At 35.7% G+C, this 25,506-nt stretch overlaps 2 protein-coding genes across 3 annotated transcripts; both read left to right on the top strand.

Moving 5' to 3' along the window:
* Positions 1-5,896: 5,896 nt before the first annotated feature.
* Positions 5,897-10,924, top strand: LOC132642724 (putative late blight resistance protein homolog R1B-23). Its single transcript, XM_060359783.1, has 3 exons — positions 5,897-8,576; positions 8,669-9,805; positions 10,367-10,924. The coding sequence occupies exons 1-2, from the start codon at positions 5,947-5,949 to the stop codon at positions 9,756-9,758; spliced, it is 3,720 nt and encodes a 1,239-aa protein (XP_060215766.1). The 5' UTR covers positions 5,897-5,946; the 3' UTR covers positions 9,759-9,805; positions 10,367-10,924.
* An 11,072-nt stretch (positions 10,925-21,996) lies between these two features.
* LOC132641544 (HVA22-like protein c) lies at positions 21,997-24,486 on the top strand. Of its 2 annotated transcripts, none has more exons than XM_060358584.1 (5): positions 21,997-22,168; positions 22,295-22,321; positions 22,463-22,585; positions 23,397-23,637; positions 24,219-24,486. In XM_060358584.1, exons 1-5 carry the CDS (start codon positions 22,002-22,004, stop codon positions 24,255-24,257), a joined length of 597 nt encoding a protein of 198 aa, XP_060214567.1. In that variant the 5' UTR covers positions 21,997-22,001; the 3' UTR covers positions 24,258-24,486. The 2 variants fall into 2 exon arrangements, with proteins under 2 accessions (XP_060214567.1, XP_060214566.1); XM_060358583.1 differs by having other exon boundaries at positions 22,003-22,168; positions 24,208-24,486.
* Positions 24,487-25,506: the final 1,020 nt, after the last annotated feature.

Raw genomic sequence — 25,506 nt, 5'->3', positions numbered from 1 at the left:
GATCTTTAGTGGCGACTAAATTTGCCACAATAAGCCCCTTTTTTTATACGAACTTTTAGTGACTACTTTTAATGGCGACTAAAGTCGCCGCAAAAGACGCTTTTCTTTTGTAGTAAATGGGCTGGGCGGGCTACAAATTGGGTTTGGGGAAACTTGGGCCATCGGGTTGTAACGACCCGTTTGGTCGTTATAGTTTTTTTGTCACTCTCGCCCTTTCCCGAGCATTAATTACCTCCCTTTTGACCCGAGGGGACCGTTGACATGCTTCCCGAGGTGTCTAGACTGGATTCCGGCAACTTTGGGAAAAGTATAGACTTGAAGTGAAAAAGGGTTGACCCGAGGTTGATTTTTGGGCAAACGAACCTTTTTCGAAATTTCATCAATTCTGAGAGGTCCGGATAGTCGTTTAGAACTTCTGTGTGCATTTGGTTCGATTCCCAATGCATTCGGATGCATTTCGGGACGTAGGATGGGAAATGGGAATTAACGCATCGGTGGTTGACTCGGTCGACGAAACCTCCGTTGTAAATTTTGAGGCCACAGGTGCGTTTTTATGTGGGACGAGGTATTTGGTATGAGAGCAAATGTCTCGGGAGTAAGTTAAAAAATCGGATCGAAGGAAAATATTGGGCTAAAGTTTCTAGTGTCTGGTGCCAGCTTTGGCAGCACCAGCATCACAACGGCAGCACCGTTGGGGCGGTGGACCTGCCGGTGAAGCGGTACGAGCCATTTATGCTTGACCGCTAAAGCGGTCAGGTGGCCGCTGGGGCGGTCACCGTACCGCTGTAGCAGGTGACGGGCAGTTAAATCCATTAAATGAGTCTTAAACCCTTATTATTTCATATCTCGATATTAGAGCTTGGGAAAGCTATTCTTGGAGACAAATTGAAGGAATTCTTGGAGATAAAACTTTGTCTAATCCTTTACTCCTCTTTAATCACAGTCATCTTAGATTTCCCCTTCCCTTTTCAATCCCTTAGAAATGGAATTTGACGGAGGGTTTTGGGAGATTTTCCCCTAAGATTATACTTGATAAATTGATGATGTTAATATTAAAATGTGATGAATCTAAGCTTAGTAAGCCCATGTCTTCCACTTTTAACGTTGAATTTTGGATTTGGAGAATTAGGGTTCATACCCAATTTGGGGTTTTTCACTTGAAATCAGATTTGGGACAAGTCTTGAGTTAAATCAACAATTAATGGTTGGGTTATGATTACCTAGTACTTAATTTGGTATTTTGCCCGCGAATTTTCCGTTTTGCCTTTGTGGGCCCGTTTCCTCAAATTCTAGGGTTAAAATGGACCTAATTGATATCATAGAAATATTATTATCATTCTTCATGATTCCTAATTTAGAATTCAATTATGCTTATACTACTTTGGCTCTGAGCTTCAGAGAAAGGGCAAGGCAATAGAGTGACTTGTTGGTGTTGCGGTTCGGCAGTCCAGGTAGGTTTTGATTTATTTTGATGAGACTTCGTATAGTGAATCACATATTTAGATCATGAGGTCGGAGACAGCATGTAAACCTTCGGGTACAAAGTTGGGATGGATATTGCCTTAGGTTGGGCCCTGATGTGTGTTGGAACTAGCCACCCCGTTATGTGTATTTGATTGATTAATTGTGTTGGCCTAAGGCCATGTGCAGTTGATAGATATCGAGTCCTGCTTGTCGTCCTGATTCGGATGGAATGGACATACCATTGTTAGTATTGGTGCTCGATATATGCTGGCGTACCCACTATTGGACTTGAGTTATTGATGTGTGTTAGCGTACCCACTGTTGGTACTTGAGTTATTGATATGTGTTAGTGTACCCACTGTTGGTACTTGACTTGATATATTGTGGCATACCTCGTTGTGGTATTTGGGATATTAAACCTGATTGTTGACGATTGACATATGTATTGCACGTATTCTCTCATATTCATGCATGGCCGATACCCGATGATGATCCGGTATCGTTGATTGATCAAAACTGATATTTGATAAACTCATTTACTTGAGTGATTGTGAAAAGGCTGATATCCGAAGATCCATTCTGGAATCATTATTTACATGAAACTGTTAATTGATAAACTCTTTTACTTGAGTAATTGTGAGAAGGCCGATGTCCGAGGTTCAATTCCGAAATTGTTGATTTGTGAAACTGATATTTGATAAACTCTTTTAAGTGATTGTGAGAAGGACGATGTCCGATGGTTATATTTGAGCATCGTTGTGTATAGCCGATTCCGACGTTATCCCGGAATCGTTGTTAGTGCATGGACTCCGCGGGTCCCCTAGGGTGGTGCCGGTGAGACTCCCCCTGTGAGCAATTAGCCAGGGTCCCGTCTGTCTGTTAGGCAAAGATCCGGGACGGGTGGCACTTAGGCTTCGTGAGTCACACTGGGTTGTGCTACCGAGATGTCGATATTTCCGTCTGGAGTACATGTGTACACCTCATTTGCATAGCACGGCATCGCATTCATACCATTATTGCACTGCATTGCATTATTACTTGATCGAGTGTGGTGATTGTTGGTATTATGATGTTTCCGTTGTGATGATTGGATTGTGTCGATTCTATTGTGGTGGTCAGATTGGATCAGGTATACTCGGACTTATCATATTGGGGTTTAGATGCTTACATAGGTGATGACAGATTTTGGTTGCGATTATATTGTCTCATGCTTGATTGTTTTATTTGCTTATCTGCTTTATTTTCTGAATTGTGTAAACTATGCTTAGTCGGCCGATGATGCCTACCAGTGTTGTTGTTTGTACTGACCTGCACTTGCTGCATTCCTTTATGAATACAGAGTATCACGTCGGATCTACTTTTCTGACTCGTGGCTGATAACGTCCAAATCCACCCTATTAATTAGAATGGGCACGGTCGTATGCAAATATAATTTACCCAACTATGAGTCGGGGTCGAATCCCACAGAGAACAATATATAGGCGATTAGGAAAGTAAGGAATTTTCACTTTCTACACTAAGCCAAACACTTGATAATATTTTGGTTTTTGGAGAAAATTATAGCTAATGCAAAAATGTAAACTAACCTAGAAAACAAGTAAAATGATCAATGGCCACAAGCATGGATACAAGGGAAACTACTCTCAAGTAACGATCCAATGGACTTCATGATTTACAAATAATGGTGAGTTTATATTACTTAGCCTCGGATAATGACTCTAAATTAGTTTCTTCCGAAGACTAACTAGACTACCTAATTGAATATCCCTAAAGCAATTAGGAGCATTAAGAACACCCGAATATGGCTACAAGTGGTGTCGCCTATCCCTAGGTCGATTTCCATTAGATGAGGGTTAACGCCCCAAATTCTTGTTAATTAATCTTTCCCAATCCCGAGTTTGCCTCTTCCAAGTTTAAACCGAAATAAATGGGCAAGTCTTAGGGTTAGCTACTCCCTTAAGAATCATTCAAAATGAGATTAATTAAAGAAACAATAACTCGCTTCATTAGGAATAAAATCATTCAACACATAAGCAAAACAAGAGATTCAATCCAAACTTAAACAATATATACTTCCATAAAAAAGGTTCAAGTATTGAAATGAAATACTACACACATAAATATTCAATACCAAACAAGAAATTGAAGAAAGGATTAAGAATATCTCATTAAAGTGCTTCCAATCTTCTCCTCCAATGTGTTGGTGTGAAACCCTAGCCTCCAAGGACTTGTGTTGAGCCAAAGATGATATGTTTTTGCCCCCTAGTCTTCCTTTTATGTTTCCCAATTTTTCCAAGTCCAAAAAATGACAAAATATGCCCCAGATTTTCGTTTTTGCAGTTCTGCCCGTTTTTTGCGAATCTGTCCCATTTTTGCAAAACTGTCCAGTTTTGACAGTTTTGCAAATCTGTCCAATTTGACCTCTTTTTGACTTTATTTTCACTTGGTTTCTTCCGATCACTTATAAATCATATAAAACCTGTAAAATAGATGTAAATGATATTAAATGCACTATTTTCTCAAGCAAACATAGCAAAAATATAAGATTAAAGAAGAGATAAGTTGGTAAAATACCAACTTATCAGTGGCTAATCGACTCTTCAGCTTCCACTTGAGTTTTCCAGGGTGAGCATGGCGTCCGCTGATCTCGAAGACTCTTCTATTACTTATGTCTTGCTTTCCATTCAGAGACATGATTTGAGACTACTTATGTATTATTATTCAGACTTTAGTATTCGGATTTAGATGCTCTTGTATGACCAGACCAGTTACTGGAGTGGATTTCATTTATTTCCGCACTTGTTAACATTATGTTATATTGTGAGACTTACGTTATTTTACTTCCTTCCGCTATTTTCTATTATTATGAACGTTGAGCTAAGGGTTCGCCTACCGAGGTGGGAAAGTAGGTTCCCACATGACCTAGGCTAAAATAGGTCGTGACACGGGTGGGATTAGTTTCACCCAGTCGGTCATTTCTGCCCTATTCCCAAAAAATAAAAGTGTGCCCGGTCAACAGCTTAATCTTTTAGATCAGATGGTCACACACTTCGACAAACGAACAAAACACACATAATTTTTCCAGGTCAAGACAAGATTAATATCGCATGTGGACGCACCCACTATGCAACCCTGCATTCTCCTATGTGACTCTTCTTGAAAACGATGAAGGGGGAAATCTATCATTTGATAATTAGGAGTCGTTTGGCCATAAAAATTTATCATTTTTTTTCCTAAATAATTTTTCATTTTATTTGAAACCCAATGTTTGGCCATGAAAATTTCAAATCCAACTTGAAGTTGTATTTCAAATTTGAAAAACAACTTTTAACTTATTTTCCAACTCACTTTTCACTTTTGAATTTGCATTTAAGTACATTCAAGCTTGAACATTATTCCAAAAATTCTTTACAAAAAGTATAACCAAACACGACTCCATCTTCAACTCCAACTCTACAATTCCAAATAAAATGAAAAATATTTGAAATCTATGGCCAAACACCTACTTAATAATCTATCAAAAGATTCCTCAAAGTCTTTTATAGTAAGTTTCTTGGAAGCATGCTTATATATCGCCCTCTTAGTGCACGGCTCATACGTTGCAAAATCGTACTTCACTTTTGACTCCACTAAATTTTGGAACCTAAATTCCACGAAGGGTGGCTATATATCTAATGACGTGGTGGTGAATTGAAAGTTCCATGTTCTCAAAATCAGATTACTTTGGGTGTTTTCATTATTGGTGGTCGGTTTAATCCGTACCTTTCGGTATGTGATGTGAATCTCCTGGTCAACGAAAAGTGAAAAGTCAAACCATTATTAATTAGAAATTCTAAACAATGAGAAAATAAAGATAAAGAGAACAAAGAAACTTGAATACAGTTGCAAACGTAGTGGATAAAATATGGGTTCATTCTAATTTAATTATTTTGGCTCAAATTATGTATACATAAAAATAAATTATTGATTCGTAATCAATTAATAAAATGTATGCTAAAATTCGGAACTTGAATCTATAAAATTCAAATCTTGAATTTATTTGTGTGACTTAATAGCATCAATTGTAACCAAAAAGTTGAGACAAAAATCATATTTTAAGCTTGTTTGAATGGTTGCTACTTATTGTATTGTATCATTTTGATAAGCTTTATGTAGTATAAGACTATTTTGATTTTTACTTAAGAGTTTTATTGCTCATCATTATGTAACGATAAAAAATATTATCCCCCACCCCGCCCCCCTCACCCCCAATTTTGTCTCTTCTTAATGTTTGATAATTCATTTTATCTTTTACCCTATTTTTCTTTTATAATATTATAAGTTTATTTGACATTAAACAATAAAATCTATTTAAACATTATGTTCTTTATAATAATACAGTACCATACAATAGGATATTTCATACATAACAACCATTCAAACAAGCTGCTAACTCTCCTTCTATCCCTTGTTCAAGTTCACACATTCTGAGAATTCAGAAACATGTTTTCAGGCGAATGTTTGTCTTCAAAAAAATATCACCCCCTCGATTTTTTACAGCGAATTGAAGATGAATGGGGTAAATACATGCCGGAAATTATAAAAGATCGAATTAAGTTACTAAAAACTGAATTCAAATTCTTGGATATTTTTCTTAGCATGCAGAGCTTCACTGATGAATCTAACATGCTAAATGTCATTCAGAAAGTCCATTCTCTGTTTCAAGATTCCGCATTTGATATATCAAAAGTCTATCAAAATCTCGATCACCTTACTTCGCTGTTACAAAACAAAGTTTGGATGACTAAGTTGGAAATCAGAGCCAAATACTCCGTCTTCCCCAGAATTTCATTACAAAACAAAAAGAATGGAATTGCTAATTTCGAATTTGTAATGAAATTCGTTAATGGTGTTGTAGATAATCTTAGCGAGTTAGAAGAGATTGATGATCACTATTCTCTACAAATACAGGAGGTTTTAAAAGAGTTGAAGTTATTGAGGAGTCTTGTGTGCTTTTTATCAAAGTGGTGTGTAGAGCCTCAATGTGTACGTATTTTCTTCACTCACGTTTTATTTGTGACTAGCTATGGAGCAATGGTTGCCTGGCTGCACATGCCCGGTAATGAGAATAAAAGAAATCAAGATTTGCCTCCTGGTGAGGTGAATTTCTTGCTTTCTTATCTCGTGCGGATGAGGATTAAGCCTTTAATTCCGTACATTCGCAAAATATATATTGATGTCTTACTAGCTTTGAAATGGACAATGCAATCAGGATTGTCTTCCAACATCCGAAATGTGTATGTTGCTGAGATTGAAGCTGGATTTTTGGAGATTCTCATACACTACTTGGAGGAGCTACGAACGACCAGTAGTCTAAGTCGGATAGATTATTTGAATCATCAAATGGAAACCCTTGTGGAGATGCTCAAACTCTTGAGAGCAAATCTGATCCATTTGCCGATACAAGGTCTTGAATTTCATCTTCAAGACATTGATATTGTCATTGTTGATGTGGGACTTCTCGTTTACTCGTTATATGATAGCGAGGAGCAGGAGGAAGCGAACCAAACACTATTTCTTGATTTGCCTAAGAACATTCAGCATATCAAGGAAGTGATCTTCCTCATTATCCGAAAGGCATTTCAATCTAAGCTGCCTAGGGTCCATGGACTAGGTTGTGTTGATTTCCTTCTGAACAACTTGAAGGAGTTCCAAACCCGTTATTCGGATTCACATGCTTCTTTTGTTAACAACCAACTTCAAGTTATTCAAAAGGAACTCGAGAGCTTGCAACCTTTTCTCAAGGATGTGGCGGAAGAGAGATACAATAAGCATGAAAGACTCGAACATTGTGCTGCATTATTGAATGGCAAAGCTTATGAGGTGGAATATATAGTTGATGCTTTTATTAGAGAAGGAGTTCCTGATTGGTGTCTTGTTCGTTGGCTCTTCGGCATCATAAAGGAGATTATACTTATCAGGGGAGAGGTAACAGAGATTCAGGAAAAGAAACTTTTTAAGTTTGACTTAGTATTACATGATACCTTGGATACAACCACGGCTCATATATCATCAGAATTGACTAACACTCCAAGGATGACTGAAGAAGTTGTGGGTTTTGAAGATGTAATGGAAAAACTAAGAGAACAAGTAATAAGAGGAACCAAACAGCTAGATGTTATATCAGTTGTTGGAATGCCAGGATTAGGCAAGACGACTGTGGCCAACAAACTTTATTCTGATGAGTTAGTTGTCTCTCGATTTGATATTCGCGCACAATGTTGTGCATCCCAAGCATATTCGCTTAGGAGTGTGTTACTTGCCATTCTACGTGATGCCATTGGCGAGTCTCCTACTCTTGCTAAATTGTCTACTGATGTATTAGCAGATCACCTTCGCAAAATTTTATTGCCGAAAAGATATCTTATCCTTGTTGATGACGTATGGGAAGCTAGTGTTTGGGATGATTTAAGATTTTGCTTCCATGATGCCAATAATGGAAGTAGAATTATCTTGACAACGCAATATGGTGATGTCGCTGAAAATGCTAAATCTGTTAGTGATCCCCTTCATCTTCGTATGCTTAATGATGATGAAAGTTGGAAGTTATTAAAACAGAAAGTATTTAGTGAGGAAAGCTGCTCTGTTCTCCTTTCATACATTGGGCAAGAAATAGCAAACAAGTGTAGGGGGCTGCCTCTTGCAATTGTTTTGGTGGCTGGTATGCTAACAAAGATGGAGAAGAATGAAAAATGCTGGAGACAAGTGGCTATGAATTTATGTACTAACGTTCTCAGCGACTCAAAGGCCATCATAGAGCAAAGTTATCAGAATTTACCTTATCATCTAAAGCCTTGCTTCCTTTATTTTGGAGTATTTTTGGAGGACAAAGAAATCAATGTTTCAATCTTGACATGGTTATGGATTTCTGGAGGATTTATAAAAAGTCGTCATGACAAGAGTTTGGAGGATATTGCAGAAGGCTACTTGGAGAATCTTATTGGAAGAAATCTAGTTAAGGTTGCTAAATGGAGTTCCGGTGGTAAGGTCAAAACATGTCGCATTCATGACCTGTTGCTGTATTTCTGTAAGGAAAGAGCCAAGAAGAAGAATCTTCTACTGTGGACGAAACGGTAATACACTATTTAGTGTTAAATTATTTGATCAACTCATCAAGTAATCTGTATTTGAGAGTTAACTGTGTCACAAATTCCTATATTCACAGGGACCAAAATGTCAATACATCTTCCTCCATTTACTCTCACAAGCAGCTCCTTCAACGTCGCATGTCCATTTATTCTGAAGTGGTTGATCTTGTGGAATGGAACTCATCTTGCTCTCTTGCTGGCGCTATACATTTCAGGGAAGGTAGAAACAAAGGTTCCTTTTCAATTGCCCAATTCTCCCAAATTCACTTCAGGTTTCTAAAAGTGTTAAATTTGGAGTTCATCGTAATTGATTCTTTCCCTACTGAGCTAGTTTACTTGAGGTTTTTTGCTGCACGAACTTCTCAGAAGTCAATCACATCATCCATAGCGAATCTTCGGAACCTTGAAACTTTGATAGTCAAACCAATGGGAGGAAAATTGATATTGCCCATTACACTTTTGAAGATGGTTAAGTTAAGACATCTGCAGATATACAGCAAAGCCCATTTCACTTTGAATACTGCAGAAGAATTACTTGAGAGCTCAAAATTCGACAATTTGATAACTCTTTCATCTCCAACTTTTTGTTGTGTGAGGGATGCGGAATTGATGTTGAGAGCACCTAACCTTCGGAAACTGAGATGCTCAGTTGATGGTTGGGTTTATCCTTCTCGCGCAATGAGTTGCCTAACACGGCTTGAGACGCTTAGTATTAAAATGGATTCTCATGCAAGTTCTCCATCCAACTTTCCGCCAAATCTCAAAAAATTGACATTGTCCAACTTTACCATGCATTGGCTGAAATCAAGCATTGCAATGCTTCCAAACCTTCAGGTACTCAAGCTGGAAGCAATTTTTTTCTCAAAGGCCCAATGGGAAGTGAGCAATAACATGTTCCATCAACTCAAAGTTTTGAAAGTAGTAGATTGTCCTTGTTTTGAAAAATGGAATGTCTCTGATGATGCCTTTCCTTGCCTTGAACATTTGGTATTGAGAAGATGTCGATATCTTGAGGCAATCCCTTCTCGCTTTGAAGACATCCCAACTCTAACATCCATTGAGGTAAAGTCATGCAAAGAATCAGTTGTCGAGTCAGCCATGGTCATCAGGGAAACACAAGTTGAAGAGATACAAAATTATGACTTCAAGGTCTTCATCTACAAGTAGAAATACGATGCCCCATTCCTCAAACACTGCCTCAAATTGGTTATCAGGTATGATTTTTATCCAATGAAAACTGAAGTGCAACGTATTGCACAATTGTATACTTGCCTATAGTGAACTTGTTTTGAGTTTTGACACCTTGTCTAAAGATTAAATCTGAAAAAAATATGCTTTCACCACCGATCAAAGGTTGAACCTTAAGTCTTTTTGTCAATATTTAACTATACATATATGTGTGTATAAGGCTCTTGCTAATTTGAAGCCAAAATCAGTGGAGGTGCACTTTTGAACCTGACGCATTATTGCCTTCCTTCATCAGGTCTCACTATATCATTGATAAAATGAAATCACTATTGTTAAGCGTGTAACAGGATTCATATTTGTTAGTTTGAGTAGGTGAAGAATTTGAGTTGATCATTAAAATGGTACTGAATTTGAGTGTGAGGAACCACTAAGCTTTCTTTGTTTTGCATGTTCTTGGCACTTGAACTATTCCTGTTGGCTATAAAAGGTTGAGTGCCCTTGCTTGTTCAAAATTATTGTTGGACATTACCAAGCTGCACATTGTGCTATTGCTTACTTAGCTTAAAACAAGCGGTTTTTCTTTACAGTGGATCAACATTCCAGAAATAAAAAGACATCACTCTTTCCCAACGAATGCGGTAAAACAGGTGATGGATGGTTAGAGCACAGAAGCTTCTAACCAACCACAGCAGAGAATGGAATAAATTATGCAAATCATAATGAGGCTAGGACTCCTTGAGAAGTTTCAAAACCTAGAGGATTTTAAATCACAGCAGAGACGAACGCTAGGTGATTTTTATGTCATCCACCCAAGCCTTGGTAGGCTGAGTTACCCGCTACCTGTGTTGGTGAGAGCTATCAGGTACCATGTGGAATAGTCGATGTATCGTAAAAAAGTGTCAAAGCATGGAGGGCAACCTCGTAGAAGAGTCACAGACCCCTACGACATTGTTAACACAGGTGATCATGGCTCCTGTCTAAGACTCTATAGATGACATTGTTAATTAGACTAAGTATACAACTCTCTAAATCGTTTATGGTGTACACGGTATTGTTATACACTTATACATGCTGACTATTAGAAATTTGAGGTGTGCAAACTGTATAATGGATGTGATCTTCCAGCAACAACTATATTAATCTTCTGTTCTATACCAATTGATGATGTTTCTATGTTTTAACCAGAGTTCTGTCTGTTTATTTAAATTTTTATCTACCTTCTGTCTTGATTCTCAAAGTGATTTAACTCTTCTCCCAAGTTATTGGACTCAATTTTGAGTTCCTCATTCAAACCCGTCTTGCATTAAAGGGTCATTAACCATCCTAGCTAAAGTAGCTTGTTTTACTGTGAAGGTACTGAAGAATTCTATTTTCCGATCTGAAGTCTTCCAAAAAATAAACTATGGAGGAAATAGGTGTCTTCTTCTTCCTTCTTATAATTTCCAGAGGGACTTTTTCTCCGGGGAAAAGGGTAAAAAATACCCCTATTTTAGAAAAAAGGCTAAAAATATCCTCTATTATAAATTCAAGTCAAAAATATCTCTTCCATCATTAAAGTTTTCAAATATATCCCTGTCTTAACGAAAATTTTCAAAATAACTCAATTTCATTTTTAAACCCGTTCCATTTAAACTTGACCCAACTAAAATAAAAAAGCATATAGGTTACCCGCTCCTGTGCCTAGTGGCTCCAAATGTAGGACTCGGGAACAAGTTGATCCCATATTGGTTTTTTATGCAGTTGGGTCGGATTTAAAATTGAAATCGGGTTATTTTGAAAATTTTCGTTAAGACAGGTGTATATTTGAAAACTTTAATAATGGGAGGAATATTTTTAGTCCTTTTCCCAAAGTAAAAGGGTATTTTTGACCCTTTTTTTTCTAATAATTGGAAAGTTTGTATACTTTTTTCTATTATATATAAGCGAGAAGAGGGTAGGAACACTGCAATTTATAATTGTACTAGGAGCAGTGTCAGTTGTACCATAAACTTGGCCAAATTTCATTGGCCATTGAATTTCTGTGGCTTTTTGACAAACACGTGTATTTGTACCTGTGTTTCACTAAAGCACTTCTACACACACAATTTCCAGTTTCCACACTCACAAATTTCCTTCATTTGCCACGTAAAGTGTATACTTTAATCTAACTATTTTTTTATCACATATTTTAAAGTATTGAATATTTATTCTCTATTATATATAAGCGAGAAGAGGATACGAACATTGCAATTTATAATTGTACTGGGAGCAGTGTCAGTATACCATAAACTTGGCCAAATTTCATTGGTCATCGAATTTATGTGGCTTTTTGACAAACACGTGTACAGTACTTGTGTTTCACCAAAGCACCTCTACACACACAATTTCCAGTTTCCACTTACAAATTTCATTCATTTGGCACGTAAAGTGTATACTTTAACTAACTACTTTTTTATTATATGTGAATATATGTTATAATACTGAATATTTATTCTCTTTTCATGTATACATGTATGCACTTCAATTTTTATTCTCCTACACATTTATTTACTCCGTGAACTTTTACTTGTTCACTTTTGACTTTTCAAGTTCTTTAAGAATTAATAAATGAAGTACTTCCTCCGTCCCATATTACTTCGCCACATTACAATACTACTTTTTTATCTCACGTGGACATATGTTATAGTGTTAAATATTTATTCTCTTCTCATGTATACACATATGCACTTCAATTTTAATTCTCCGACACATATTTCTTTCCTCCGTGCATTTTTACTTGTTCACTTTTGACTTCTCACGTTCTTTAAGAATTAGTAAATGAAGTACTCCCTCTGTTCCATATTACTTGGTCACATTACTAAGGCCTCATTTGTTTGCACTTAATGAAGGTCTGAATTTGAATGGTTCAGACCTTAAGCCATTAAGTGCATTTGTTTTACATTAAGATCTAAGCACTTATTTGGTCTGAATAGGTCTTATTCATTAAGATCTTGAACCAAGTCTTAATATCATTAAGAGGCACTTTGTAGGAATAATTTTTAACACCAGCTCCACCCCACCCTTCACTCCTACCACCCACCTCAAACCTCGCCAACCCTTTCACCACCCACCCAACCGTCTACTACCCCCACCCCTTCACCACCCACCCCAACCCTACACTACCCTTAACCCTACGCCCCACTCACCACCACCCCAACCCATCACCACCCCCACCACTACGCACCCACCCCCATCCCCATAACCCAACTATCACCACCACCCAGCCCCCACCCCTATCTACCACCCACCCCACCCCTATACCAACCCCCAACCACCCACCCCTAACCCCTACCCCCTACCCCACTCACTACCAATACCACCCTAACTCCCCTCCACCTACCCACCACAACTACCCTCCCACCCCCACCACCACCACCCACATATCTTTCCCCCAACCACCCCCCTCACCACCATCCACACCCCACCCTACGCAGAACCACGGCACCACCACCACCCACCACCACTCACCTAGCCCACCCACCATCAGTACAAAGCATCTCTGTCATTACTAGCGAACATAAATGTTTTAGTTTTTATCAAATAATATTTTTATTTTATTAAATTTGTATTTATTTTCTAATACTTAGTTACTTTTTATTTGAAGTTTATATTTATAATATTTAAATAAATATATTATGGACATTCAGATGTTGAAAAATAAACAATCTTAATCATTCAGTGCTCAGATCTAGAGACAACATCTTCATCATTCAGATGTGCATTCAGATTCAGACGTCTTAACCTTAATGAAAACAATTGAGGCCTAAAGGTATATGTCCAAATTACTTGTTCATTTACAAAATCAAGATAAAATTAATTAAATCTTTCCCATCTTACCCTTTCCGTCCCATATTACTTGGCCACATTACTAAAAATATATGTCCAAATTACTTGTTCATTTACAAAACCAAGATAAAATTAATTAAATCTTTCTCATCTTACCCTTAGTAATAAATGTTTTTGAAAATAGTCAATTTTGATTAGAATGTATTTAGTAAAGAGAGATAGGGGTAAGATAGTAAAATACATCTTTTATTTATGATTTCTTCAGGGGCGTGCAAAAGGAAAAGTGGCAAGTAATATGGGACGGAGGGAGTATATATTTTATTTATTTATTTGTTAATTGTTTGATTAATGCTAATTAGAAATTGAACATCCTTAGTTTAGGATTGAACATCCTTAGTTTAGATTTGAACATCCTTAGTTAGGATTGAACAACTTTAGTTTAGAATTGAACATCCTTAGTATAATTTTTTGATAAAAGATTACATAATTAATATTATATGTTAATGATTAATTAAAATTCGTAAAACATATATGACACCTCCATGAATCCCGACCCCCTTCATTCGGGACCCTTCGAGCCAGAGGTACTTCATCTACAGAAGCATCATAGGTCCCAGCTAGTATGGGATGCGGATGTAGATGCTAGTCGCTTGTTCCGTCCCCTGTTAATGGAACAAGCATGGGATATTCTAAACGCTCAGCCCCCACATCGTCGCGACTTAGATATACTATATCAGGGCGGTATCTACCGTTGTGTCACTATTGGTCGGGTACAGCATAATAGGGCTCTTGTGACGGCCATGATTGAGCGATGGCGACCGGAGACCCATACATTTCATCTCCGCACAGGTGAGGCCACCATCACCCTTCAGGATGTGAAGGTCATTTACGGTTTATAGGTAGATGGAGGCGCATTATATATTGAGGAGCCTCAGCAGATGTCGTCGTATCGGCAGAAGTTGACTAGGCTCACTAGTTTCGCGCCTCAAGAGGGTGGATATATGGGGACAGAGTCGGGTGTTGATGCATTCCCTCTTTACTCACTTGCGCCTCGTAGACATGGAGCACCCGATTATAGAGTTATTCTAAATATAGCTTTTTTACACGACGGCTAATAAAACATTTTTTTAATGACCCTTTCAGATATGGGTGTGGACTAGGATGAGACCTTTTCAACCCATAGCTGGTGACCCTCGGGTTGACTATATTGTTGATATGGTGCCACACGAGCGGAAATGGACGGGAGGCGTAATCTAAGATGTAGATATGCACCACAGAGTTCTCCCATTCAAGGATCAACTAGATCGTATGACGGCGGACACGGTAAGTTTTTTTAATATAACATTAGTATGTTATTATTTTATTTGTTTTTACTATTTTAGTCTTTTATTGTTAACTAATTCAATTCTTTTTACAGGCTTTTATATGGACGTCGTATGAGCAGATTTTAGATCAGCTGCCGGAGTTTTGTAGGGCTAGTAGGCACACGTGGAGGTCGCGATGTCCGTTGATACATATGGATATCATTGAGGATCACGCGCCCGAATGCATCTTATGACAGTCCGGCTATGTACAGAATATACCTGAGGCGGTTACTTGGGAGCACGACCATTATTCGCAGGACGAGCGTGAGGCCGTCACTGATGCATGGCGGGCCTTTATGCAACTCCAGGTCCAGCGTTGGGATCAAAGGATAGAACACTAGCGGTGGTCAGACATGCGACTCCGGTCCAGAAGTACATGGAGTGGTACACGCGGATCACTCGCAGCTTGATTGGCAACCCCGCGAGGCTTCATACAGATGGCCGAGGATATGCAGCACTTGCAGGACAATATGAGGCGTTGGTAAGTTGTATTAGTCTTAAACTTAATTAATCATCTCATGTATTACGTTACAAAGTTATTCAATCACTAATATTTGCAAACAAATGAAGCTACGGACCTTATAGAGGATGCGCCGGGAGAGCTTGGACCATATGGAGGCCCCCGAGATAGCGGGATATGCAGCGCAAATGGTTCAGCTAGCCGAGGGTGGTATGCTACAGGCACAGGAGCTCAGACGTCGCGACGAGCGTGTTTCAGAGGTCCCGCATCAGGCAGCGAGTGGTCGTGGTCGTGATCATGCTGGAAGTGGTGGTGGCAGAAGGAGGGTGACAAAGAGGGTGGGGCCATAGGGGCTGCTGGCCAAGAGGGTAGGGGCAGAGGGGCTGGTGGCCAAGGTGGTAGGGGCAGAGAGTTTGGTCATAGAGGGGGTGGGGCCAGAGGGGCTGATGATCTAGTAGATGAGCCTGATAAGCATGCTCCAGTTCCAGTTCTAGCTCCAGCCCAGCAGCCTCCGTTGACTTCGGGGATCCCGTCGACTTCTTACCGACCGTTGACTTTAGAGCATCTATCGACTTAAGGGCGATCGTCGATATCTATATATAAGCCGGATTTATTTTCAAATCACACATTCTGGCCATCGCCTACACAACCGTCAGTTCGTCATTCACAGGGTGAGCCGACAGTTCGTGATCTATAGGGTGGCACAGAGCTGGACTTCGAGTACTTATTCGAGGACTTCGACATGTTTGATAGCCAAGATGTAAGTGTTTAAATTAATTATTTAAACAAATTAAAATATTTATACTAATTATTATATAATTTTCCATTTCTTAGGTTCCAGTTTCAGCTCCAGCTCCGGCACCATATACATCTCCTGCTCCGAGGCCCGCTTAGGAGATTGCTGAGGAGCCAGCTCAGGAGCCCTCTCACCAGCTATCTCAGGAGTCGGTTGACACACAAGTTTGATTTTTTATAATAAAATAATGTATTAATTAATTATTTATATGTTATTCCATGTTTAGTTTAAAATAAATCTAAACTAAATTATTTATATGTTATTTCAGGTTCATTCTTCTGCGCCTATGGACCCGTCTCCTGCTGAGATTGAGTCATCTCCTGAAGCTCACATTTCGGCCACCGTCATCTCTCATAGGAAGCATATTTTGAACAAGTCCCCAAGGAAGGGAACGCAGGATGATCATGCAATAAAGCATGTACAAATTAAGAGGAAGAAGGGGAATGGAGATGATGGTGAGGTTCGCTTTAGGCCTAAGGTTATTCTAAAGGCTCCCACATGTGGAAACCTAGGGGGATGGAGTTTGTGTATTTGTAAATAAAATGTACATTTTATGTGAATATTATTTTTTTTTTTGTGTTATTTTCTTAATGATAATTAGTTATCTTAATTTTTATTGTCGTTTAATAATAACTCGTGCGACGTCCTAAATTAATCAAAACTCTATAAAATAAAATGCTTAAACCTAAAGATAACAAGTTTCCAAACAAACAAAACTTACTTCAGGGCACTTTACAATCCCTAAAACAACGATCCAAATGTATAGGTATACTTGATGTATTGAGCCTATATTATTATTCGCAGAAAAAGATATCAGGTTTTATATAAAATATTGATATTCCGGCATTTTGAAACATAACTAATCTTTGGTCAAAGTATGAAAAAACGTGAATTTCAAAACTTTTGGCCAATCAACAAAGGGTTGGGGCCGTTCTATTAAAGACCTATTGCGCACTAAATTAGTGCGCAAAGGTTAATTATGTAACTTTTTTAAGGGTTATTTTGGTCTCAAATCCCACTTTTTGGGTCATTTAAGATGCGGACTCATGCCTTCCTTCATCAGGTCTCACTATATCATGATAAAATGAAATTACTATTGTTAAGCGTGTAACAGGATTCATGTTTGTTAGTTTGAGTAGGCGAAGAATTTGAGTTGATCATTAAAATGGTACGGAAGTTGAGAGTGAGGAACCAGTAAGCTTTCTTTGTTTTGGATGCTATAGGCACTTGAACTATTCCTGTTGGCTATAAAAGGTTGATTGTTCTTGATTGTTCAAAATAATTGTTGGACATTACCAAGCTGCACATTGTGCTATTGCTTACTTAGCTTAAAACAGGCTGTTTTTCATTACAGAGGATCAACATTCCAGAAATAAAAAGACATCACTATTTCCCAAAGAATGCGGTAAAACAGGTGATGGATGGTTGGAGCACAGAAGCTTCAAACCAACCACATTAGAGAATGGAAGAAATTATGCAAATCATAATGAGGCTAGAACTCCTTGAGATTGTGTCAAAACCTAGAGGATTTTAATCCCAGCAGAGACAAATGCTAGGTGATTCTTATCTCATCCACCCAAGTCTTGGTAGGCTGAGTTACCCGCTACCTGTGTTGGTGAGAGCTATCAGGTACCACGTGGAATAGTCGATGTATCGTAAAAAAGTGTCAAAGCATGGAGGGCAAGCTCCTGGAAGAGTCAGAGACCCCTATGACATTGTCAACACAGGTGATCGTGGCTCCTGTCTAAGACTCTATAGATGACATTGTTAATTAGACTAAGCATACAACTCTCTAAATCGTTTATAGTGTACATGGTGTTGTTATACATGCTGACTATTAGAAATTTGAGGTGTGCAAACAGTATAATGGATGTGATCTTCCGGCAACTACTATATTAATTTTCTCTTCTATGCCAGTTGATGATGTTTTCTAATATGTTTTAACCAGAGTTCTGTCAGTTTATTTAAATTTTTATCTACTCTCTCCGTTCACTTTTACTTGTCTACTATTTTTGAAATAGATTTTTATTTTTACTTGTCATTTCTCACATATCAAGATAAGATAATATTTTTGTTCTGTTTTACCCATAATATTAATTATTCACTTCAAACCATTTTTCAAATCCAATAAAAATATGCATAAATTAATATGGATACATTGATAATTTATATACTCCATTTATTATTTTTTAAATAGCATAAAAAATTTAAAGTGGACAAGTAAAAGTAAACGGAGGAGCACCTTCTGTCTTGATTCTTATAGTGATTTAACTCTTCTCCCAAGTTATTGGATGCTCAATTTTGAGATCCTCATTCACACCCTCCTTGCATTAAAAGGATCATTAACCATCCTAGCTAAAGTAACTTGTTTTACTGTGAAGGTGCTGAAGAATTCTATTTTCCGATCTGAAGTCTTCCAAAAAGATAAACTATGGAGGAAATAGGTGTCTTCTTCTTCCTTCTTATAATTTCGAAGGGAGTTTTTCTTTAGGGAAAAGGGTCAAAAATAACTCCACTTTAGAAAAAGAGCTAAAAATATCCTCTATTATAAATTTAGATCAAAAATACCTTTTCATCATTAAAGTTTTTAAATATATTTCTATTTTAACAAAAATTTTCAAAATAATTCTATTTTATTTTTAAATCCGCTTTATTTAAACCTGACTCAACTAAAATAAAAAATTATATAGGTTACCCGCTTCTATGCCTAGTGGCTCCAATGTAAGATTCAGGAATAAGTTAGTCCCATATAGGTTTTTTATATAGTTGGGTCTGATTTAAATGGAACCAATTTAAAAATAAAATCGGATTATTTTAAAAAATTTAATTAAGATAGGGATATATTTAAAAACTTTAATAACGGGAGAAATATTTTTAATTCAAATATGTAATGAAGGATATTTTTTACCCTTTCCCTTTATTTTAATATATGGAAAGTTTGTATACTTTCTTTTTATAATTGCATCTTCTTGGATGCTTTTGGTCCCTAACTGGAGATACTAGTTTCGGCTATTCAATATCCCACGAAGCACATCTAACTCACTATTAAAAAATCACTATTTTTTACTAAAAATTATTCAGTGGCTATTTTCATCGAATGTGGGTGAAAAAAATATAAATAGTTGTATTTTCAACTGAAAATTAGAATGCTCCGTAGCATTTCAATGGGAACTTATTTCCCACCATGCATTTTTCCAGTGAATTGGTTCGCGGGAATGAGGCGGGAAAATCGTGATTTATACTAGCACAAATTTCCAACTGAATAACAGTGGAAAAATCTTCTATTTCTAGTAGTGACTTATTTAGAAACTAGTTTAGTGTATGCGTTTTGCGTGTGATCAAAGTGCATATCTCATTTGACAGCAAACACTACAGAAAAGTTGGACTTCGTTACGAATTTCGACACTAAATTGCTCATAGTTAAATATTTTTTCGATAATTCCTTGCTAATCCATCGCTAAACATGATTAGCGACGAATTTTACTGCTTAACATTTCGTTCATAATTCATGTTTATTCTATAGTAAAATAAAATAATATATTAAAGATTTTTGAGAGTTTTCATTTGTTAATAGGTGTAATAAAAATAAAATGACAATCCATTTAGAATATATTTTATTTTTTAATATTTCATCCTTGTTACTTTAAAATTTTCTATTTTGCCAATTTGACATTTAACATTATACTAGAATCCATTTACTTTATCAAGGAGGATAACTCATTGCCAATTGTTGATTTTTAGCTATGTACTTACGTCAATAGAACAATTGATATAGACAAATTATCTTATTATGTCATAGAATTCCGAAAGTTGTAAATTGAGACTTTGCAATGAGCTGCAACATGCCAATACAAGCTCTCAAAGTATTGATGATGAGCTATTACAATCTACACAAATTGTAAGGTGATTTCTTGTTCATCAGTTCTGACCCTGATAACAATCAATAAAAAATAATCTCTAATTATGTATAATTCATATATCACCTTAAAAGTTATTAACTAAAAGAAATAAAGAAAGCCAGAATAAGAACTAAGAAGACAAACAAAGAAGTAGAAGAAGCCCTCTGCTTTTTGTAAAGTATCCAAAATATTACTTAAATAAAATTGTAGAAATTCTTGTTTATAGAAGGTAAAATTATAGTTGATTTAGCTGTGTTAAAAATAGGATTTCTTACCAAAATTAATTAAGTATAATTTTAGATGATTTCCAAATTATAAATATTAGGGAGTATAGTGTATGCGCACTACTCTCGTTTAATGAGAACAAATTTTTAAGAATTATTTATGTTAGTGTTTTTTTTTTTTTTTTTTTTTTTTTTACACTAACAAACTATTTATGCCAGTAGTTATTTTCATACTAACACACCTAAGGCGGCAAATAAGTGATAATTCAATACTCCTGCTCACTCGTTTTTTTAAAATATTTTTGGAGTTCAAAGCTATGTATTAAACTAACTAAAAAAAGAGCTTGATACGCGTGCTCGTTTTACACAAAGTTTCAATAAGGAAAACTTGAAAGTGAATGAAACCTTTCCTGTGTGAATTGAAAGTGCCAGAATTCTAAAACCAAAAGGAATTGAAACATTAATGTTAAATTTTAGGGGAACAATAATGACAATGCCTAGAGAATTCGTAAATACTAGGAAAATAAACTAAAGTATAGTCTTCTCTAATGTAAAATCTATTATAAGGGTAATTATAGTTATGAGAATTAAATTTAGGTACATAATTTAAAAAAAGAAATGTTAATAATCAAATTTTAATGAATTTTTAAGTTCTAAATATTATGAAAATTATTAAGTGACTATTTTGTCTATTGTAGAGTTTTTAATGAAGGGCAAAAGGTTCAATCAAAATTTCTAAAGCTCTTCGTGCTTTTAATTTAATACCACGAGTGAAAATCAAAAGGAAAAAAAAACCTCAAGAGCATCATGAGTAATTGAGAACTGACCCGCTGAATAATTGAATTTACACTGATAAACAGAGAACAAAATTAGAACAAAAGTTAGAATTCTATCATAAAATCGGAAATGAAAGTTATTTTCGTTAATTAATACATGAAAGCACGCTATTACTCATACCAATAAAACTTAAAAACATCCATGACATTGTGATTCTTCGTGAGCGTTTGCAATTCCGTAACTTTGCCTTTGAGGTAGATGTCACCATAATTATGTCAAATTAAATAAACTGAAGTATGTTTTGATGCAGACTGGCGGTATTACTTACTGAATAAAACAAATTACTTTAAATTCAAAGTAAAATAATATAGCAATTGATTTCAGAGATATAGTGAATGACTTAAATATTCCAATTCCAATTGAGGTAATAAAGTTAATAGACCTTAAAGTCTGACTTTCGGCCGAGTGTAATATAAGGAAGGATTTTATATGTAAAATTTTAGTTGATCCAAAATACTATTTTGAGAAATAATTAAATAATAATTTAAATAAAATAGTAAATAACAATTTTGTCTATTACAGAGTGACTATTAAAATGTAATTAATTTTAAGACGAAAAAAACATTTGGAAAAAAAAAAACCTAAGTAGAAATAGAGCAACATTCAATCAGCACAACCAATATGATCCCAAATAGCCAAAAGTATATTTGACTTCGTGAATCCTCACACACAGAGGAAATGAAGTTCCAGTTTTTCGGTGCCTCGATTTTCGTGAAGCATAAGATGCTGCTTCAAAAAAAAATTTACTCACTGTTTTCAATCATTTTTTTGTCGTACATACCATAATTCACTCTTTTTTCCACTGACCTTTTTGACTCCTTTCTGTACTAAAAAGTCCATGCATTTACACTATCAATTGAGGTTTTTCACTTCATCTTCTAGTAGTATACAACTAACCTCTTCTCCCACCACTGTTTCTTATTTGAGAGAGTATCAAAACATGGGTTCAGGTTCAGACAACAATGTTCTTGCTGTAATAGCCAAAAATATTGATGTTCTTGCTTTGTAAGCATTCTCTAATTCATGTACATATTGTATTGTAATAATAATGAACTCAAAGTTTATTTATTAGTCATTTCACATGCTAAAGATTTAAGATTTTTTGACATCATTTATTTTCTGTTCCTCCAGGCCTCTAGTCTCTCTTGTTTACCCACTGTAAGTGTTAAAATTCTTTTTTTTTTCCCTCCATAGGGAGAGTGTATAATTTTTTTAATTTTGCTTTAGGTAATAGTTAAATTGATTTTAGTACTTTTTTGTGTGCTAATTTTTATTTACTAATGGGGAATCATTTGGCAGGTATGCTTCTATTAGGGCTATAGAAACAAAGTCCCGTGCAGATGATAGGCAATGGCTAACGTATTGGGTTCTTTATTCTTTGATTACTCTCTTCGAACTTAGTTTCTCTAAGGTCATTGAGTGGTAAGCTTCACATTTCAATTATATATAAAGCATCATCTTTTTACTAATTATAATGCATGGTACTAAATGTGTTATGTGCATGACATGGTGAAATAGGTGAATAAATTATGTTTTTAGGATGAAATTAACTTCTATATATAGTATGCGCTATGAAATTACCTAAAAAATAATTGACAGGACTGGAAGTTTAAGAGAGAAATTTTTCTTTTTGAAACTTGTGGTTTTTTTTTTCTTCCTAAACTTGTGGTTTGAAACAAGTTTTAAACATTTATGTGGCTGTAGAAAATTTCATTAAGAGTAAAATAGGAAGTTGAAAGTTAAATTGTTTCTACTAAGGAAGTATGATACTGCCTATTCTTGGAACAGGCTAAAAAGTAATCAAGAAGAAAGTAAATATTCAAAAGAGGATCAGGGCACATTATATTAATTGTTATAGATTTCCTTTTGTAAATACTACTAGTAGCATATGTTGGTATTTCAAAGGCACAACTGTAGCTAGGGACTGAGCTATAAAGATTGTTGAATCTCCTTAACAAAAGAGTAAACTTCTAGGATAGAGGTAAATGTAACTCAAAATTGCTTTTAATTATATTGTAGATTCAAAACTTGGATTTGGCATTCTAACTTTATATTGAATTTTCTTGTTACATGTTAGAATTCTTGACTCTAACATGCCACTGAGTGCAAATGGCTTTAATCTATAAGACCGTTTACTCTAACTCTAATATATTGAAGAACATGGACCACAAGCATTTGAAAGGCTTTTAGCCAAGGTATTTAATCTATATATATTTGTTCGTATGTTATACAGGTTTCCAATATGGTCTTATGCAAAGCTAGCTGCAATATGCTGGCTAGTTCTACCTTACTTCAATGGAGCAGCTTATGTTTATGAGAATTTCATAAGACCGTTTTACAGAAATCCACAAGTTAAAATTTGGTATGTTCCTCTGAAGAAGGACATTTTCAGTAAGCCAGATGATGTCCTAACAGCTGCAGAGAAATATATTGAAGAACATGGACCACAAGCATTTGAAAGGCTTTTAGCCAAGGTATTTAATCTATATATATTTGTATCACATTTTGTATTTTCAAAATTCCAAATTGGGATTAGGTAATCATTTTTAATAGTTTTTTAATTAATTAATCACACTGTGATATTTACATGCTTGAATATAATGGTCGCATTCGAGAACAATTAATTGTTGACAAAATTATCAATGACTGACATTCCGAAGGGAACCTTAGAGGAACGATAAAGTTATCTCCCTGTTCATAGAGACCGACTTCAAAATTTTAAATCGGTGAGCGTGAAGTACCGGCATATAGTGTTGCTTTTTTTCTTTATGACAATGGATATAAATATAATTAGGACGTGTGTATATTCAAAAAATTCAACCATCTATAAACTTCGAGTCGAAGAAAATGAATGTGTTCATGCTCGCTGCCCAAAAGCTACATCCACCCCTCCTCTTCTCTGTCCTCCAATTATCCAAACATTGTCCTAAAGTGACCAAAAAGAAAGAAAATGTAACAGAACATGAAAGGAAATTTTGTGTAGGGTACTTGTTTTTTTCATGCATTTTTTAGTTTTTAGTTTAATGGTAATGGTTTTGATCTAGCGGGCTGATAGAGATGCAAGAAGCAGGAGGAACAACTACATGACCTTTGATGATGATTATCGATATTGACTTCTCATTGCTCTGTAAAATTACTTCTTAATTCGCTATGTGTGTTACTTTGATGAGCTATGTTTGTGTAATCCTTGAGTTTCTACTCTATGTAAGAATATTTAATTTGCTATTTTACTCTTTCAATCCTTCTTGAGAGGAGACTTGAGATCTATATTCCTTGTTCATGAAGGAGAATTATGAGGAATAAGAATGCCTTTTTTTAGGATCGATTATTAGTACTGCCAATTGCTTTAGCGGTTTCTATCAACATTACTTGTATAGTCTTGTAAATTTTCATATCAACCACACTCTTTAATCTAAATAATTTCACTCTAAAAATGTAGTATCTGAAATGACATCAAATCACTTTCTATAAAAGACTATTGTGATTCAATACATTATTTAACTCTTAGTACTTTAATTTATTAAAGAGTTTCATAACTCTTCTTCTATTAATTAGTGAGTTCACTGAGTTGCAATGAAGTTACAACTCGCTTTATTTATGAACTACATAATCCTTCTCATAATTAGGGAGCCACCATGTGTTACAACTTGAGCTACTCATGAACTTGTTAAGTTATAAATTATCTATCATGAGTATATTACATTTAACAGTTCATAAAATGAAAGAGCTGAAACTGATAACTGGTTTCTTTCTTTCGTTTTTAGGCTATGTAGTTATGAAGCCAAATACTAAAGTATGGTTTTAAATAAAATAAAAATAAATAAAAACACATGCACAAGATTTTACTACTATTAATAAGAGCCGGTTAGGCTCACTTTGGTCGTCATTTCGTCGTCCGTCTGTGGGCCCAAAAAAAAAAATTGAGCCCACATATTTGAAATAACTACTAATATTTTTTTTTTAATGTGGGCCCACATATTTTAAACAACTACTAATATTTAAAAAATGAGCCCACATATTTTAAACAACTACTAATATTTAAAAAAAATTATGGGCCCAATATTAAACACCAACCAGTAATAAAAAAAATTGAACCCACCACATCCAAATTCACTGGAAAAAAAAAGAGCGAATCGCATATTAAAAAAAAATAATGTTTAGAAAATCAAACAATTAAATCAATAATGATGGATTTATTGCCACATGCGTATCAACCCATTAGAGGGAGCAAATGAAATTATTGTACAACAACATACTTAAAATATAAAAGTGCTTAGAAAATCAAGCAACTAAATCAATAATGATGGATTTATTGGCACATGCGTATCAATCCATTAGTGGGA

This window comes from Lycium barbarum, chromosome 5, assembly GCF_019175385.1.
Source record: "Lycium barbarum isolate Lr01 chromosome 5, ASM1917538v2, whole genome shotgun sequence".
NCBI classification, from domain to species: domain Eukaryota; kingdom Viridiplantae; phylum Streptophyta; class Magnoliopsida; order Solanales; family Solanaceae; genus Lycium; species Lycium barbarum.
Note: the sequence above shows the minus strand (reverse complement) of the source record. Positions and strands in the feature narration are given on the sequence as shown.

Bases quoted from the DNA above. Each gene is read 5' to 3' on its own strand.
- LOC132642724 (XM_060359783.1), top strand. From the start codon at position 5,947: ATGTTTTCAGGCGAATGTTTGTCTTCAAAAAAATATCACCCCCTCGAT. The intron at 8,577-8,668 runs GTAATACACTAT...CTATATTCACAG, and splicing joins CTTCTACTGTGGACGAAACG to GGACCAAAATGTCAATACAT.
- LOC132641544 (XM_060358584.1), top strand. From the start codon at position 22,002: ATGCATTTACACTATCAATTGAGGTTTTTCACTTCATCTTCTAGTAGT. The intron at 22,169-22,294 runs GTAAGCATTCTC...CTGTTCCTCCAG, and splicing joins AATATTGATGTTCTTGCTTT to GCCTCTAGTCTCTCTTGTTT. The intron at 22,322-22,462 runs GTAAGTGTTAAA...ATCATTTGGCAG, and splicing joins GTCTCTCTTGTTTACCCACT to GTATGCTTCTATTAGGGCTA.